This window comes from Oncorhynchus clarkii, unplaced genomic scaffold, assembly GCF_045791955.1.
Source record: "Oncorhynchus clarkii lewisi isolate Uvic-CL-2024 unplaced genomic scaffold, UVic_Ocla_1.0 unplaced_contig_9946_pilon_pilon, whole genome shotgun sequence".
Classification (NCBI taxonomy): Eukaryota; Metazoa; Chordata; class Actinopteri; order Salmoniformes; family Salmonidae; genus Oncorhynchus; species Oncorhynchus clarkii.
Genome location: NW_027258417.1, coordinates 21,949 through 42,251, shown reverse-complemented (window position 1 = coordinate 42,251; position 20,303 = coordinate 21,949). Strand labels below are relative to the sequence as shown.

The 20,303-nt window shown below is 42.7% G+C and overlaps 2 protein-coding genes across 2 annotated transcripts in view; one reads left to right on the top strand and one right to left on the bottom strand.

Moving 5' to 3' along the window:
* LOC139396902 (uncharacterized) overlaps positions 1–10,957 on the bottom strand; it is a 28,518-nt gene extending 17,561 nt beyond the window's left edge. Inside the window, exon 1 of the mRNA XM_071143831.1 lies at positions 10,667–10,957. Within this exon, the coding sequence (XP_070999932.1) occupies positions 10,667–10,760 (94 nt within the window). The 5' untranslated portion in view covers positions 10,761–10,957. The remainder of the gene's footprint in view (positions 1–10,666) is intronic.
* A 1,066-nt stretch (positions 10,958–12,023) lies between these two features.
* Positions 12,024–17,934, top strand: LOC139396903 (large ribosomal subunit protein eL30). Its single transcript, XM_071143832.1, has 5 exons — positions 12,024–12,058; positions 12,173–12,221; positions 14,490–14,635; positions 16,895–17,025; positions 17,540–17,934. Exons 2-5 carry the CDS (start codon positions 12,201–12,203, stop codon positions 17,590–17,592), a joined length of 351 nt encoding a protein of 116 aa, XP_070999933.1. The 5' UTR covers positions 12,024–12,058; positions 12,173–12,200; the 3' UTR covers positions 17,593–17,934.
* Positions 17,935–20,303: the final 2,369 nt, after the last annotated feature.

Here is a 20,303-nt window from a genome sequence, read left to right as displayed (position 1 = left end):
TTGACTATTTGTTTGTTTATCCCATGTGTAACTGTGTTGTTGTTTGTGTCTCACATGTCCCTGAGAAAGATGAGGCATGCATGTGTATGTTGGGCATTATCCAAACTGCAGTATCAGCACTGTCTAAATCAAGTTGGTCTAACACACCATTTTAACCACAGGAAGAAAGGCGAAAAATACCCAGTTAATGATCATATGAAACACAGACCTCACGCTAACACAGATTAACTTCCTCACCCACCACAGCCCATGGTTCCTAGAACAGGAATGTGTGTACAGGGATGTGAAGCCTGGAGGCCAAGACTAAGGGATATGAGACCGGGCATAGCAGTCGTTTGGAAATTGCTTCCAAGGATGAACCAGACTTTTGGAGGTCTACATGAATCTACTAGCAGGAGTATCTACATGAATCTACTAGCAGGAGTATCTACATGAATCTACTAGCAGGAGTATCTACATGAATCAATTAGCAGGAGTATCTACATGAAACTACTAGCAGGAGTATCTACATGAATCTATTAGCAGGAGTATCTACATGAATCTACTAGCAGGAGTATCTACATGAATCAATTAGCAGGAGTATCTACATGAAACTACTAGCAGGAGTATCTACATGAAACTACTAGCAGGAGTATCTACATGAAACTACTAGCAGGAGTATCTAAACTAAGAGAAAAAAAAGAAAAAGAAACATCCTCTCACTGTCAACTGCGTTTATTTTCAGCAAACTTAACATGTGTAAATATTTGTATGAACATAACAAGATTCAACAACTGAGACATAAACTGAACAAGTTCCACAGACATGTGACTAACAGAAATTGAATTATGTGTCCCTGAACAAAGGGGGGGTCAAAATCAAAAGTAACAGTCGGTATCTGGTGTGGCCACCAGCTGCATTAAGTACTGCAGTGCATCTCCTCCTCATGGACAACAACAGATTTGCCAGTTCTTGCTGTGAGATGTTACCCCACTCTTCCACCAAGGCACCTGCAAGTTCCCAGACATTTCTGGGGGGGAATGGCCCTAGCCCTCACCCTCCGATCCAACAGGTCCCAGACGTGCTCAATGGGATTGCGATCCGGGCTCTTCGCTGGCCATGGCAGAACACTAACATTCCTGTCTGGTGTCTTGCGAGGACCTGCCTTACAACAGGCCTACAAGCCCTCAGTCCAGCCTCTCTCAGCCTATTACGGACAGTCTGAGCACTGATGGAGGGATTGTGCGTTCCTGGTGTAACTCGGGCAGTTGTTGTTGCCATTCTATACCTGTCCCGCCGGTGTGGTGTTCGGATGTACCGATCCTGTGCAGGTGTTACACGTGGTCTGCCACTGCGAGGACGATCAGCTGTCCGTCCTGTCTCCCTGTAGCGCTGTTTTATGAGTCTCACAGTACGGACATTGCAATTTATTGCCCTGGCCACATCTGCAGTCCTCATGCCTCTGTGCAGCATGCCTAAGGCACGTTCACGCAGATGAGCAGGGACCCTGGGCATCTTTATTTTGGTGTTTTTCAGAGTCAGTAGAAAAGCCTCTTTAGTGTCCTAAGTTTTCATAACTGTGACCATAATTGCCTACAGTCTGTAAGCTGTTAGTGTCTTAATGACCGTTCCACAGGTGCATGTTCATTAATTGTTTATGGTTCATTGAACAAGCACGGGAAACAGTGTTTAAACCCTTTACAATGAAGATCAGTGAAGTTATTTGAATTTTTACGAATTATCTTTGAAAGAAAGGGTTCTGAAAAAGGGACGTTACTTTTTTTGCTGAGAATACATTCTTCTACTTGCAGGAGTATCTACATTTATACTAGACCTACACAACTTTTACAAACCATTTGCATTCATGAACAAACATTTGCATTGAATGCACAACTTCACACTAACATCCCTCAGAAACCAACCCCCTCTTTTACACTACTGCTACTCTCTGTTCATCATATATGCATAGTCACTTTAACCATATCTACATGTACATACTACGTCAATCAACCTGACTAACCAGTGTCTGTATGTAGCCTCGCTACTTTTATAGCCTCGCTACTGTTTATAGCCTCTCTACTGTATATATAGCCTCCCTACTGTGTATAGCCTCTCTACTGTATATAGCCTCTCTACTGTATATAGCCTCCCTACTGTATATAGCCTCTACTGTATATAGCCTCTCTACTGTATATAGCCTCCCTACTGTATATAGCCTCCCTACAGTATATAGCCTCCCTACAGTATATAGCCTCCCTACTGTATATAGCCTCCCTACTGTATATAGCCTCCCTACTGTATATAGCCTCTGTACTGTATATAGCCTTTGTACTGTATATAGCCTTTGTACTGTATATAGCCTCTCTACTGTATATAGCCTCTACTGTATATAGCCCCTCTACTGTATATAGCCCCTCTACTGTACATAGCCTCTCTACTGTATATAGCCTCCCTACTGTATATAGCCTCTCTACTGTATATAGCCTCTCTACTGTATATAGCCTCTGTACTGTATATAGCCTTTGTACTGTATATAGCCTCTCTACTGTATATAGCCTCTCTACTGTATATAGCCTCTCTACTGTATATAGCCCTTCTACTGTACATAGCCTCTCTACTGTATATAGCCTCTACTGTATATAGCCTCTCTACTGTATATAGCCTCTCTACTGTATATAGCCTCTGTACTGTATATAGCCTCTCTACTGTATATAGCCTCTCTACTGTATATAGCCTCTGTACTGTATATAGCCTCTCTACTGTATATAGCCTCTGTACTGTATATAGCCTCCCTACTGTATATAGCCTGTCTTTTTACTGTTGTTTTTATTTCTTTACTTACCTATTGTTCACCTTATACCTTTTTTGCACTGTTGGTTAGAGCCTGTAAGGAAGCATTTCACTGTAAGGTCTACTACACCTGTTGTATTCAGCATTTCACTGTAAGGTCTACTACACCTGTTGTATTCAGCATTTCACTGTAAGGTCTACTATACCTGTTGTATTCAGCATTTCACTGTAAGGTCTACTACACCTGTTGTATTCAGCATTTCACTGTAAGGTCTACTACACCTGTTGTATTCAGCATTTCACTGTAAGGTCTACTACACCTGTTGTATTCAGCATTTCACTGTAAGGTCTACTACACCTGTTGTATTCAGCATTTCACTGTAAGGTCTACTACACCTGTTGTATTCAGCATTTCACTGTAAGGTCTACTACACCTGTTGTATTCAGCATTTCACTGTAAGGTCTACTACACCTATTGTATTCAGCATTTCACTGTAAGGTCTACTATACCTGTTGTATTCAGCATTTCACTGTGAGGTCTACTACACCTGTTGTATTCAGCATTTCACTGTAAGGTCTACTACACCTGTTGTATTCAGCATTTCACTGTAAGGTCTACTACACCTGTTGTATTCAGCATTTCACTTCAGCATTTCACTGTAAGGTCCACTACACCTGTTGTATTCAGCATTTCACTGTAAGGTCTACTACACCTGTTGTATTCAGCATTTCACTGTAAGGTCTACTACACCTGTTGTATTCAGCATTTCACTGTAAGGTCTACTACACCTGTTGTATTCAGCATTTCACTGTAAGGTCTACCTGTTGCATGTGACAAATAAACTTTGATTCGGTTTGAAATCAATACTCAAACCTTAGATCAAAAAATGCAGATGGTGGGGAAGAGAAAGGCCAGTTTGAGTGGGATGACATTTACTCAGAGCGATGCCATGTACGGAGACAAAATAACCATTCAGGAGGGTGTGGGACCAAAACAGTTCCATTGGCATGAAAGCAGAAACAAGCCCAAGGTGTTCTGTGTGGCACCTCAAAAACTAAAGCAAAACTATTCTTTCACTCTGTAGTTTGTGCAAGTTGACAATGTCCTTGTTCTGCCTGAGAGGAGTTAGGTTAAAGGAGCCATATGCAAAACTAAGGAAATGTCCCTGCTGCCACATGTTCATCTGACCCAGAGAAAGAGATTAGAACATTTCTATGAATGCCAAACAGTGGATATGGATCATTTACAGCAGTGGGAACATTACGTTTATAGCAACACAATGTTTAGCGTATTTGGAGTGTCTGTAATACATGTTCTGGGGTTGATGGTCACTAGATTTATAGCTGCAGTAGCTGCAATAGTATGTGTCTGGGGGCTAGGGTCAGTCTGTTATATCTGGGGTACTTCTCCTGTCTCAGCCTCCAGTATTTATGCTGCAGTAGTTTGTGTCGGGGGGCTAGGGTCAGTCTGTTATATCTGGGGTACTTCTCCTGTCCCAGCCTCCAGTATTTATGCTGCAGTAGTTTGTGTCGGGGGGCTAGGGTCAGTCTGTTATATCTGGGGTACTTCTCCTGTCCCAGCCTCCAGTATTTATGCTGCAGTAGTTTGTGTCGGGGGGCTAGGGTCAGTCTGTTATATCTGGGGTACTTCTCCTGTCTCAGCCTCCAGTATTTATGCTGCAGTAGTTTGTGTCGGGGGGCTAGGGTCAGTCTGTTATATCTGGGGTACTTCTCCTGTCTCAGCCTCCAGTATTTATGCTGCAGTAGTTTGTGTCGGGGGGCTAGGGTCAGTTTGTTATATCTGGAGTATTTCTCCTGTCTTATCCGGTGTCCTGTGTGAATTTAAGTATGCTCTCTCTAATTCTCTCTTTCTCTCTTTCATTCTTTCTCTCGGAGGACCTGCGCCCTAGGACCATGCCTCAGGACTACCTGACATGATGACTCCTTGCTGTCCCCAGTCCACCTGGCCGTGCTGCAGCTCCAGTTTAAACTGTTCTGCCTGCGGCTATGGAACCCTGACCTGTTCACTGTGATTACTGTTATTTGACCATGCTGGTCATTTATGAACATTTGAACATCTTGGCCATGTTCTGTTATAATCTCCACCCGGCAGCCAGAAGAGGACTGGCTGGTCCCTCTCTAGGTTTTATCCTAGGTTTTGGCCTTTCTAGGGAGTTTTTCCTAGCCACCGTGCTTCTACACCTACATTGCTTGCTGTTTGGGGTTTTAGGCTGGGTTTCTGTACAGCACTTTGATATATCAGCTGATGTAAGAAGGGCTATATAAATAAATTAGATTTTAATGATATGGATTGTTCTCATATCTGTTGATAGTGATTGACACCAGACTGGATGTACAAGGACTGAGGACATGCTGATTATTAACTGTTGTATTGTATTGATGACATTATGTTGAACACTGTGTGATTCTGTAGCAGCTGACAAAGTCACTGCCTTTTGGTTTAGACATCCTGCAAGACTCTCAGACTGGTGTTTACGGAACACTTGGTGCTGTCTGATTAGGATATTAAGGGCATGTCTCCAAGAGGACAGCTAGACATTTCTCTGCTTCTATGTAGAATCTCTCTGTTACAAATTGTAATAAAAACAGATATTTGCAAATGCTTTCATTTTTTTTCACCTGGAAAATCCTATTACACATCTTATTAATAGAATAGCTATTTACTATCATAGATATTCAGAGAAATGATAACAGTGATAATCTTGTTTTTCATAGTCTGAGAGTCTTTAGGTGCCTTTTGGCAAACTCACTTCGGGCTGTCGTGCATTTTACTGAGGAGTGGCTTACGTCTGGCCACTCTACCATAAAAGCCTGATTGGTGGAGCTGCAGAGATGGTTGTCCTTTTGGACGGTTCTCCCATCTGCACAGAGGAACTCTGGAGCTCTGTCAGAGTGACCATTGCATTCTTGGTCATCTCCCTGACCAACGCCCTTCCATATCATGTCCAATCAATTGAATTAGGATCACTGCTACTCTAACTTACACGATGCATACAAGGCCCTCCCCCGCCGTCCTATTGGCAAATCTGACCACGACTCCATTTTGCTCCTCCCTTCCTATAGGCAGAAAATCAAACAGGATGTACCAGTGTTGAGAAGTACATGGAAATAAAATAACCGTCATAACTATTTTGGGAACGAACAGCTGACTGAAGATGGGACGGGCGGTCATTCGTATGGTTGAGTCTGTTTCTGCGATAACATGGACTCAACAAAGTGATTCAACTTTGTTGCTCCTTGTTGAAACAAGCAAGGCGTTGTAGAAAACAATTAATAGAATGGGCTTGGAACCTCTAACTCAGGCAATTGGTAAACTCATGGGTACACTCACAATTGCTGCCTTGTAGAGTGGTGCAATCACTTCCATGGTAAAGGACTATTCAATGCTGGTCTGACCAATCGAAAGCCACGCTTCAAGATTGTTTTGATCACACGGACTGGAAAATGTTCCGGACAGCCTCAGAGAACAACATCGACCTATACGCTGACTCGAGGAGTGAATTTATAAGGAAGTGTATAGGAGATGTTGTATCCACTGTGACTATTAAAACCTACCCTAACCAGAAACCGTGAATAGATGGCGGCATTCAGGGCAAAACTGAAAGTGCGAACCACTGCATTTAACCATGGAAAGGTGACTGGGATTATGGCTGAATACAAACAGTGTAGTTATTCCCTCCGCAAGGCAATCAAACAAGTGAAATGTCAGTATAGAGACAAAGTGGAGTCGCAATTCAAAGGCACAGACACGAGACATATGTGGAAGGGTCTATAGACAATCACGGACAACAAAAAGAAAACCAGCCACGTCACGGACACCGACGTCTTGCTTCCAGACAAACTGAACACCTTCTTTGCCCACTTTGAGGATAATACAGTTCCACTGACGTGGCCCACTTCCAAGAACTGTGAGCTCTCCTTCTTCGTGGCCACGTCAGTAAGACATTTAAACATGTTAACCCTCGCAAGGCTGCCGGTCCAGACGGCATCCCAAGCCGCGTCTTCAGAGCCTGAGCAAACCAGCTGGCTGGTCTGTTTATGGACATATTCAATCTCTCCCTATCCCAGTCTGCTGTCCCCACATGCTTCAAGATGGCCACCATTGTTCCTGTACCTAAGAAGGCAAAGGTAACTGAGCTAAATGACTAGTAGCACTCACTTCTGTCATCATGAAGTGCTTTGAGAGACTAGTCAAGGATCATATCACTTCCCCCTTACCTGTCACCCTAGACCCACTTCAATTTCAATACCGCCTCAATAGATCCACAGACGATAAATCGCAATCACACTGCCCTATCCCATCTGGACAAGAGGAATACCTATGTAAGAATGCTGTTCTTTGACTACAGCTCAGCCTTCAACACCATAGTACACTCACACAAGCTCATCATTAAGCTAGAGGCCCTGGGTCTCAACCCTGCCCTGTGCAATTGGGTCCTGGACTTCCTGACGGGCCACCCCCAGGTGGTGAAGGTAGGAAACAACATCTCCACTTCGATGATCCTCAACACTGGGGCCCCACAAGTGGGCTTGATTACCAACAACGTCAAGAGGAGGAGGAGGCGAGGGCACTCGGAGTGTTGTGTCAGCAAAACAACCTCCCCACTCAACGTCAACAAAAGAAAGGAGATTATCGTGAACTTCAGGAAACAGCAGAGGGAGCACCCCCCCCATCCATATCGACGGGACAGCAGTGGAGAAGGTGGAAAGTTTTAAGTTCCTCGGCGTACACATCACGGACAAACTGAAAGGGTCCACCCACGCAGACAGAGTGGAGAAGAAGGCACAACAGCGCCTCTTCAACCTCAGGAGGCTGAAGAAATGTGTCTTGTCATCTAAAACGCTCACGAACTTTTACAGATGCACAATTGAGAGTATCCTGTCAGGCTGTATCATTGCCTGGTATGGCAACTGCACCGCCCACAACCGCAGGGCTCTCCAGAGGGTGGTGCGGTCTGCACAACACAACACCGGGGGCACAGTACTTGTCCTCTAGAACATTTACAGCACCCGATGTCACAGGAAGGCCAAAAAGATCATCAAGAACAACAACCACCCGAGCCACTGCCTGTTCATCCCTGCTATCATCTAGAAGGCGAGGTCAATAAAGGTGCATCAAAGCTGGGACAGCGAGACTGAATAACAGCTTCTATCTGAAGGCCATCAAACGGTTAAATAGTCGTCACTAACACAGAAACGCTGCTGTCTACATACAGACTTGAAATCATTGGCCATTTTAATAAATGGATCACTAGTCACTTTAAACAATGCCACTTTAATAATGTTTACATACAGTTGAAGTCGGAAGTTTACATACACCTTAGCCAAGTACATTTAAACAGTTTTTCACAAATCCTGACATTTAATCCTAGTAAATATTCCTTGGCTTAGGTCAGTTAGGATCGCCACTTTATTGTAAGAATGTGAAATGTCAGAATAATAGTAGCGAGAATGATTCATTTCAGATTTGATTTCTTTCATCACATTCCCAGTGGGTCATAAGTTTACATACTAATTGATTGTATTTGTTAGCATTGCCTTTAAATTGTTTAACATGGGTCAAACGTTTCGGATAGCCTTCCACAAGCTTCCCACAATAAGTTGGGTGAATTTTGGCCCATTCCTCCTGACAGAGCTGGTGTAACTGAGTCAGGTTTGTAGGCCTCCTTGCCCGCACACGCTTTTTCAGTTCTGCCCACATATTGTCTATAGGATTGAGGTCAGGGCTTTGTGATGGCCACTCCAATAACTTGACTTTGTTGTCCTTAAGCCATTTGCCACAACTTTGGAAGTATGCTTGGGGTCATTGTCCATTCGGAAGACCCATTTGCGACTAAGCTTTAACTTCTGATGTCTTGAGATGTTTCTTCAATATATCCACTTTTCCTCCCCATGATTCCATCTATTTTGTGAAGTGCACCAGTCCCTCCTGCAGCAAAGCACCCCACAACATGATGCTGCCACCCCAGTGCTTTACGGTTGGGATGGTGTTCTTCGGCTTGCAAGCCTCCCCCTTTTTCCCCACACATAATGATGGTCATTATGGCCAAACAGTTCTATTACTGTTTCATCAGACCAGAGGACATTTCTCCAAAAGTACAATCTCTATCCCCATGTGCAGTTGCAAACCACAGTCTGGCTTTTTTATGGTGGTTTTGGAGCAGTGGCTTCTTCCTTGCTGAGCGGCTTATCAGATTATGTCGATATAGGACTTGTTTTACTGTGGCTATAGATACTTTTGTACCTGCTTCCTCTAGCATCTTCACAAGGTCCTTTGCTGTTGTTCTGGGATTGATTTGCACCTTTCGCACCAAAGTACGTTCATCTCTAGGAGACAGAACACGTCTCTTTCCTGAGCGGTATGATGGCTGCGTGGTCCCATGGTGTTTATACTTGCGTACTATTGTTTGTACAGATGACCGTGGTATCTTCAGGCGTTTGGAAATTGCTTCCAAGGATAAACCAGACTTGTGGAGGTCTACAATTTTTGTTCTGAGGTCTTGGCTGATTTCTTTCGATTTTCCCATGATGGCAAGCGATTGGCACTGAGTTTGAAGGTAGGCCTTGAAATACATCCACAGGTACACCTCCAATTGACTCAAATTATGTCAATTAGCCTATCAGAAGCTTCTAAAGCAATTACATTATTTTCTGGAATTTTCCAAGCTGTTTAAAGGCATAGTCAACTTAGTGTATGTAAACTTCTGACCCACTGGAATTGTGATATAGTAAATTATAAGTGAAATAATCTGTCTTTAAACAATTGTTGAAAAAAATGACTTGTGTCATGCACAAAGTAGATGTCCTAACCGACTTACCAAAACTATAGTTTGTGAACAATAAATTTGTGGAGTGGTTAAAAAAATAGTTTTAATGACTCCAACCTAAGTGTATAGAAACTTCCAACTTCAACTGTATCTTGCATTACTCATCTCATATGTATGAACTGTATTTTATACCATCTATTGCATCTTGCACACCCTGCTTTGTATTTGCTCATCCATATATTTATATGTATATATTCTTATTCCATTCCTTTACTTAGATGTGTATGTATTAGGTAGTTGTTGTGGAATTGTTAGATTACTTGTTAATTATCGCTGCACTTTCGGAACTAGAAGCACAAGCATTTCGCTACACTCGCATTAACATCTGCTAACCATGTGTATGTGAACAATACAATTTGATTTGATCCTCAGTTTTCTCCTGTCACAGCCGTTAAACTCTGTAACTGTTTTAAAGTCACCATTGGCCCCATTGTAAAATCCCAGAGCAGTTTCCTTCCTCTCCAGCAACTGAGTTAGGAAGGACGCCTGTATCTTTGTAGTGACTGGGTGTATTGATACACCATCCAAAGTGTAATGAATAACTTCATCATGCTGAAAGGGATATTCAATGTCTGTTTATTTAACAGGTATTTTTTAATCACTGCTCGACTGAGGGACCTTACAGATCATTTATATGTGTTGGGTACAGACATTAGGTAGTTTTCATAAAATCATACTAAACACTACTACTGCACTCAGAGTGAGTCCATACAACGTATTATGTGACTTGTATTATGTGAAGCAAGTGTTTACTCCAGATCTTATTTAGGCTTGCCATAACAAAGGGGTTGAAACTCTAAAAACATAATGCCACTTTGACATTATTGGGTATTGTGTGTAGGCCAGTGACACAAAATCTCAATTGAATCCGTTTTAAATTCAGAATGTAACACAACAAAATGTGGAACAAGTCAAGGAGGCACTGTATAAAATAACAACAAAAATTGCGACAAAATTGTGTGACACATTTTTATGTCATCAAAATAATGTGTCAACAATACAAGGATGTTGTATCAATAATATAATGACATTCTAGTATTTGAACTTACCTGTAGTGCTGGTTCCATTGCTTTCCTCTGGTTTAGAGCTGGGCTGTCTGGTGGTGTCCTGCGCTGTTGTCTGGGTACTCGTGGAACAGCCCATCCTGCTTGTCTCACATAGAGGACTGAAGTGGATGAAAATGAGATCCCCAAAGAGCCGTCTGTTGCTCTGATCGCGGGCTTGATACTATTCAAATCAGCAGGACTGAAGGCTATACAGCAGGGATCATCAACTAGAGTCAGCAGCGGGACGCCAGCTGGGGAACCGTGCTATATAGTCATTTCACTGGTCTCCACAATTGCATATTTGCGCATGCCTCGTTTTAAATACACCGGGCAACGGCTTGTTGTGGCAGCAGCAGGTTACCACCAGTGTGATGCCTGCATAGTGTCGATACTGGGCTACAGCCTGCTTGCGGTGTGTTTCAGTACCCAGCAGAGAACAGACACCTACATTATTCAGTGCATGCGATCAGAGAAGGAACGTTGTCTAGCGTGCGTGAGCATTGCACTCTTATAATTGGTCACGTCACTATAGCTGGAAAGCCATCCTGCCCTACCAAGCAAAAAAGCAGTAATTGCAAATTTGGTCGAAAATGTGTTCATGTAATTTTTGCTAAGTTAAATACATGCTTAATAATGTGGACAAGTATCCTGCCTCTATTGTATTGTGTTTTGGAGAAAATAGGGGTCATGTTAGCAGTAACTGTATAAAGTTACTATGAACCCAAGGTAAATAAAAGCCATTTTTCTCAGTTTCACGCTCCGAGGAGTTACTGCCTTTTTGCTTGGTACTTTGTATTTATGTTATTTACATTATTCTCATAGGAATGTGAAGAACGTCAGTTCTTATGTGGTGTATTATTTATTGTTAAAGGGTGGAAAATATGAATGGATGGGCTGTTTATTCAACCAATTAGGATGCATATAGTAAAGTAAATGTGTGACATTTTATAGAAATATTTGACTTCTGAATGTTTCGGTGTTTGGAAAAATAATACTTTATCAAGTTCCATAACATCAAATATTTTGTTCAAATCCTAAAGTTATTATACAGAATAGAGACAACAGCGTCACCCCGTGGGGCTCCGGGGTTGTGTATGTGTGGATGATTCAATGCATAAAAACAGCCTCTAAATGTAGGTCCGTTTTGTGTTTGTCCTCTGGTTAGTAAAAATCACACTTGCCATTATGAAAGCTGTAGTGTTTTGGCCTTTGCTTTCTCGTGATAAGGTCGTCGGGCTGAAGAATGATCTGATATAGAAATCACCTCAAGTGGAGCACCCTGCTTTAACTGACCAATCCGCTGAGATCAGCGAATCAGCGCAGGACCACGCCAACCTGCCGCAAAGCACGCTGGGACTTCCTTTCTTTCCGAGGCCATATTGGAGCAACAGACTTGTAAGTTCACCTCTTTGTTTAATCTTTAACATTTACATATTTAGGCAATGTTTGTGTACATCACCCGGTTGATTACTAACGTGAAATTGTCCAATCTCATATTTTTTGTTTCAGGTTGGCCATAACGGAGTAAATCGCAGCTATGGTGGCCGCCAAGAAGACGGTGAGTCGAGCTGTAGTGAACGCATGTGTGGTCTCATGTACTTCAGGAGGAATCATGGCGCTGTCTGGGCTTAGTGCAACACATGTGTTTACACGTTTTTAGAAACTGTCAATGTCGCCCATACATATCTGTTTGGAACTTGGCCAAACATACAATGTTGTAGTTCCTGAAGATGTCTAGCTTTAGTTGTTAACAATTGACAGAATCCAGATGTTATATTAACCATCACCGGCTTGCCAGCTAACAGGCTAATATAGCGTTAGCCAGACAGCAAGTTGAATGGTTGTACTAGGGGCATTTTGACCTTATGGTTGGCTAATGAAGAAATCCTAACAGCACTGTCATCTGAACTATTATATCTGATCAATTAACTAGATAGGGTTGTGACTGTCATGGACTTTAGGATGGCAGTAATTGGCCACTAACCCCCCACCCCATTCATCGGTAATAAGGTCCTCAATCGACTTTCTGAATTACCCAAGAAGCAACAAAACATCAAAATGTAAGAACATTTTAGAAGATTGTTACACAAATAAGGTGCAAGAAATTCAGGCCAATTAGTTTAGTCCGTAGAGACGAAAGGAATTTCCGGAGTTTGCGGTTGTCTAAGACCGGCTGTGGTGACTCAACGTCTCAAGTTTAGTAAAGATGTTAGATACAGTGGGACTTTATGTAAAATGACTTTATAAATGGAGACACAGCAATGTATTAACTTTCTGGTAGTGAATGCTGTGATGAATACTAAAATTGTCCCCCATAACAATGTGCAGTGTGCTATGTTAAACAGCATCTAACGGCTTTAATGAAGTGACAGCTGCGTTCATATACATGTCGCCATAGTCTAGGACCGATGGTCATGTCGACCTTCATAATCTGCCTTCTACTATTTAACTAGAGGCAGCACCTATTTCTATAGAATCCCATATTTATTCTCAGCTTCTTAACTCGTCAATATGCTTTTTAAAGGACTGCTAGCCTTTCATCTATCCTGATGCCCAGATATTTGTAAACCGGCACATGAGCAATATGAACACCATAAGCTTAAATCATCAGTTGTATGCACTCTATCAAGACCCCATCTAGTTAGTTTTACCTGCAGTCAATACTAATTTAAGGTCAGCGATTTTCTGTAATACAAAAGAAGGCAGACCGTAGTTCATGTTGAGCGTGGTCAACCGCGGGAGCAATGGAACAACAGTATCATCTGCGTACCGGTGCAGGTTACGCGTTTTTACAGACAAGTCGATATTGTTCATGTTAACACTGATGATATAATGGGTGAACTGGTGGCCATTGCGAGTGGACCCGTAGGGGCAAGCAGGAAGTGTACCCATCTATGTGCTGTGATTTTATTCAACTCAACTATTACAAAAAAATACATTCCGTTGCATGAGCCACATCAGTTATCATCATTTGAATGAACTTTCTACATTACCATTTAAAATGATTGCATCACAATACCAGGCGGCCATTGCGAGTGTACACATGAGGTTACCAGTCATTGGCCACTGTAACCCTGGTAATATGACTGGTGAATAGAACAGGCTTGGAACCTCTAACCCTGGTAAATAGAATGAATAGAACAGGCTTGGAACCTCTAACCCTGGTAAATAGAAGGAATAGAACAGGCTTGGAACCGCTAACCCTGGTAAATAGAATAGGCTTGGAACCTCTAACCCTGGTAAATAGAATGAATAGAACCTCTAACCCTGGTAATATGACTGGTAAATAGAATGAATAGAACAGGCTTGGAACCTCTAACCCTGGTAAACAGAATGAATAGAACAGGCTTGGAACCTCTAACCCTGGTAAATAGAATGAATAGAACCTCTAACCCTGGTAATATGACTGGTAAATAGAATGAATAGAACAGGCTTGGAACCTGGTAAATAGAGGTTCCAAGCCTGTTCTATTTACTCTATTTCTCTGTGCTGCTGCATTGTGGGGAGCATTGTCTAGGCAACCCGGAGACTTGTTTGCTAGTTTCAGCAACCGTCCATGTTACCACAAAGACTCAACAGTTAATTTGAAGAAAAACAAATGTATATTTTTTAAATGGTCACGATATTATTGTATTACAATGACGGTCTTCATCTATAACCGTTGGTTACATGGTGGTATGGTAATTGTGCCAGCCCTAGTTATATGTACTCAAATCTTATGTATCCCAATTAGAATACCATATATCATGTTTGGCTCAATGCATATGAGCTACGTTCATAGTTCATCAATGTTTCTCACAAAACATAATTGTTACTTTGATGGCAGAAAAAGTCCCTGGAGTCCATCAACTCCCGTCTCCAGCTGGTGATGAAGAGCGGTAAATACGTTCTGGGATACAAGCAGTCCCAGAAGATGATCCGCCAGGGAAAAGCCAAGCTGGTCATCCTGGCCAACAACACACCTGCCCTCAGGTAACTAAGGCCTACATTTATTTAGTATTAGCTAAAGTTAAGGACATTATCACTAATAAATACCCCTTTCACACCTAACATGGTGAGCTAAAGTTTATATAACCGTATCGCTGTTGAGAATTGATTCACGTTTGGATGGAGTATTTGGCTGTTTTGGCTTCCAGAGCCAATTGTCCCTTTAAACAGAACAGGTAAGGTCCCTCCTATAAGGAGTAATGTTAGGCTCCTTCAGTCCTTTATTGGACTAGGCATGGTGGACTTCTTCCTTAATGGGATTCCTGTAATCTGATTACAAAAAACGAATGTATGTTACCAGCAACATGTACAGTTTTGGTTTCATGAGATGAAATAAAAGATCCCAGAAATGTTCCATATCCACAAAAATATTATTTCTCTAAAAATGTGTACAAATTTGTCTACGTCACTGTTAGTGAGCATTTCTCCTTTGCCAAGATAATCTATCCACCTGACAGGTGTGGCATACCAGGAAGCTGATTAAACAGCATGATCATTACAAAGGTGCACCTTGTGCTGGGGACAATAAAAGGCCACTCAAATGTGCACTCAATGCCACAGATGTCTCAAGTTGAGGTAGCTTGCAATTGGAATGCTGATTGCTGGAATGTCCACCAGAGCTGTTGCCAGAGAATTGAATGTTCCTTTCTCTACCATAGGCCACCTCCAATGTTTTAGAGAATTTGGCAGTACATCCAACAGGCCTCCGCAGACCACGTGTATGGCGTTGTGGGCGAGCGGTTTGCTGATGTCAATGTTGTGAACAGTGTCCCATGGTGGGGTTATGGTATGGGCCGGCATAAGCAATGGACACCGAACAGAATTGCATTTTATCGATGGCAATTTGAATGCACAGAGATACATGACGAAATCCTGAGGCCCATTGTCGCCACCATCACCTTGTGTTTCAAGCTTGATAATGCACAGCACCATGTCACAAGGATCTGTACACGATTCCTGGAAGCTGAAAATGTCAGTTCTTCCATGGCCTGCATACTCACCAGACATGTCACCCATTGACGTTTGGATCGACGTGTACGAGGCAGATGGTGGTCACACCAGATTCTGGTTTTCAGCTCGTCACCTGTGACCAACAGATGCGTATCTGTTTTCCCAGTCATGTGAAATCCATAGCTGAAGGCCTAATGAATTTATTTCGCTTGACTGATTTTCCTTTTGAATTGTAATTCAGTAACATTGTAAAAATTGTTGCATGTTGCGCTTATTTTTGTTCAGTGTATATAACCTCTTGGATTACTTTTAAATTCAGAAAGCCGGCGTTGTTTCCATCAAGTTAAGTTGAACCAATGTGGAATTGGCGTCTGCCCAGTAGGATATTTTCGTTAAATTGTGCATTCATAAAGTATTCAGACCCCTTCACTTTTTCCATGTCACTGATGACACGCCAAATGATGACCACCAATCAGAGACCACTATGACGACACACCAGATGACCACCAATCACAGACCACTATAATGAAACACCAGATGACCACCAATCACAGACCACTATAATGACACACCAGATGACCACCAATCACAGACCACTATGACACACACTAGATTACCACCAATCACAGACCACTATAATGACACACCAGATTACCACCAATCAGAGACCACTATGATGACACACCAAATGATGACCACCAATTAGAGACCACTATGATGACACACAGATGTGTTTGATGGTTGACGGTAACTGAAAGTAATCAGATTACATCACTGAGTTAACTTATATTATTAATTTAGAAAGTAACCTATCCAACCCTGGTGTAATCCTAGGAATAGTTCCTAGGCGTTGCTTGTGCGTTCTTATGGGTAGGTTAATTTTTGTTTTGTTTTTATGTACTCCTCCTACAAAGGCACACCTGTATTGGTCTGCTTGCAGGTGTGTAAGAACAGGAGGAACATTCAAATGAGGGCTGACTTTACTTGCTGCACCTGCAGTTGGTCGTTCAGCAATCAGACACCTTGAGAAAACAACCTAGACAACTACAGCATTAGACTGAAGGGATAATGTTTCATTGCAGTGTAGCTTGTCCTCGTGTTGCTTTCCCCCATACACGCAGAAGGGATAATGTTTCATTAGTGTAGCTTGTCCTCGTGTTGCTTTCCCCCATACACGCAGAAGGGATGTTTCATTGAATGGTAACGTATATAAACTTGTATTGCTTGTTCAGAATTTTGCTGCCTGCATTTCCTGCGGTCATACTTGGCTAAAAGGTATTTGTCCTTCCTCAGGAAGTCTGAAGTGGAGTACTATGCCATGTTGGCCAAGACTGGCGTCCATCACTACAGTGGGAACAACATCGAGCTGGGCACGGCCTGTGGAAAGTACTTCAGGGTGTGCACACTGGCTATCATCGACCCCGGTGAGTGTCCAATCAGACTGCATGTCCTGTTTACCACGCCCATTCTGTTGATGGATGGTCTGCAGACAATCCTTTAGCAGTGAGCAATTTGATACTGTTTATTCTTTCATTCATTTAGCATTGTTTTCAAAGATGACATGAACATCTTTGCAGAGAATTATAAAAATGTATGAATGAAGAATAAACGAACCGCTCTACTACTAAATTGCATGTTTGAGTTAATAATTTTGTGAATTGGTAGGTGTAGATATTTTTAAGTTTCACCGATGCTCACAAATTTGCCCGTTTGTACATTTTTGCGCCTGGTGGCTCTATGATGATGTGCCCAGCACGTCACTAGATAAACACCTAATTAACCATTTACCTGAACTGACTGGTCTTTAGCCAGTTGCTTCATTGGTGTCAATGACTTAGTTCTTCTGAAGTTAATGAAGTGACTTTTACACTGTCAAACTAAAGCTTGGTTGGTTTTTAAGTATATCTTGTATGCTAAATAGTGTGTTTCTATTACCAGGTGATTCTGACATCATCAGGAGTATGCCAGACCAGCCGCAGGGGGAGAAGTAGACATTTCACACTCAATGTTAAAAAATAAACTGATTTCTATGGTTTTTCTTTGGTCTGTCTTTCTCTTAGTGTGCACATCATAAACATTTAGCTACTTCTATTCTATGTTGTAGGCCGTGTCATTTCTCTCTTGATTTTTAAAGAAGCCTCCAATCTATACGTAAGCCTTGAGGCTTGTAGATTCAAATGAGATGTGCTTGTGTAGCCGGTGCTATACTGCACCGCTGTAACTCTGCGTTGTGTGGGGTTGATAGACTATGAACGTGCACTTTGGAGATCAGGTAGTTTTAATCAAGCAGAACTGACTCTGCATCCAAAAGGAAATAAAACATTTGTAGAGCACATCTGTTCTGAGAATCGTCGCCTCTTTCTACAACAGATGCACAATAGGAGGGACTGGGATCATTCGAGGAGCTAGCCATCGTTCACTCATACAATAGCCTGCTAATACCTTAGCTAGCTATTAACCACATGTTGAATTCAGAATATTGATATCATCCTAAAAAGTACAATTACAAGTGCATCTTAACAATACCATCCACTTATGAGTAACCTCTAAATATACATTATTCATGAACAAAACATTGTGTGTATGACTTTGTACTTAAAAGAATCAAACTTTTCTGAAGACAGAAAAGGCGTGCCTACCTCTCTCAGTGCATCAAAATGATTTGAGCACGAGCACGCCGGGCAAAACGTAAGTACACACTCCCCTTCTCCCAGGATGCAGGCATGCATAACAAATCAACACAACATATTGATATATGAACCTGGTGAAATTCACATAGTACTTTAACAACTGTTACACTTGTGATTTTTTTTTTTATATGCTATTAAGATCTCACGAGCGGATCATGGGTCTCCTAACATGCAATGCCACAAGGATAGACTCGTGACACGGTCTTAAAGTAGTGCACTATATAAGGAATAGGGTGCCAAGGGATGCAGGTTATAATGCAGAAGACCTGCGTCACATTATCCCACAGCCATACAATATTAATCTAAAACGTTTCTCTCACCAGTTCCTTAGTTTTAATATCACATTAAAAACCAGGGAGACTAACATACTGTCCGCCTCTCCGTTTCTATGGTTACCTGTGTGTTAGTCCGCCTCACCGTTTCTATGGTTACCTGTGTTAGCAATGCACCGTGTCTGTGGTTACCTGTGTGTTAGTCCGCCTCATCGTTTCTATGGTTACCTAACACACAGGTGACCACAGACACGGTGCATTGCTAACACACAGGTAACCACAGACACGGTGCATCGCTAACACACAGGTAACCAAAGACACGGTGCATCACTAACACACAGGTAACCACAGACACGGTGCATCACTAACACACAGGTAACCACAGACACGGTGCATCACTAACACACAGGTAACCATAGAAACGGTGAGGGGGACTAACACACAGGTAACCACAGACACGGTGCATCGCTAACACACAGGTAACCACAGACACGGTGCATCGCTAACACACAGGTAACCACAGACACGGTGCATCGCTAACACACAGGTAACCACAGACAGGTGCATCGCTAACACACAGGTAACCACAGACACGGTGCATCAGTAACACACAGGTAACCATAGAAACAGTGAGGGGGACTAACACACAGGTAACCACAGACACGGTGCATCAGTAACAGACAGGTAACCATAGAAACAGTGAGGGGGACTAACACACAGGTAACCACAGACACGGTGCATCACTAACACACAGGTAACCACAGACACGGTGCATCACTAACACACAGGTAACCATAGAAACAGTGAGGGGGACTAACACACAGGTAACCACAGACACGGTGCATCGCTAACACACAGGTAACCACAGACACGGTGCATCGCTAACACACAGGTAACCACAGACACGGTGCATCACTAACACACAGGTAACCACAGACACGGTGCATCGCCTACACACAGGTAACCACAGACACGGTGCATCACTAACACACAGGTAACCACAGGCACAGTGCATCACTAACACACAGGTAACCACAGACACGGTGCATCGCTAACACACAGGTAACCACAGACACGGTGCATCACTAACACACAGGTAACCACAGACACGGTGCATCACTAACACACAGGTAACCACAGGCACGGTGCATCACTAACACACAGGTAACCACAGACACGGTGCATCACTAACACACAGGTAACCACAGACACGGTGCATCACTAACACACAGGTAACCACAGACACGGTGCATCACTAACACACAGGTAACCACAGACACGGTGCATCACTAACACACAGGTAACCACAGACACGGTGCATCACTAACACACAGGTAACCACAGACACGGTGCATCACTAACACACAGGTAACCACAGACACGGTGCATCACTAACACACAGGTAACCACAGACACGGTGCATCACTAACACACAGGTAACCACAGACACGGTGCATCACTAACACACAGGTAACCACAGACACGGTTCATCACTAACACACAGGTAACCACAGACACGGTGCATCACTAACACACAGGTAACCACAGACACGGTGCATCACTAACACACAGGTAACCACAGACACGGTTCATCACTAACACACAGGTAACCACAGACACGGTGCATCACTAACACACAGGTAACCACAGACACGGTGCATCACTAACACACAGGTAACCACAGACACGGTGCATCACTAACACACAGGTAACCACAGACACGGTTCATCACTAACACAC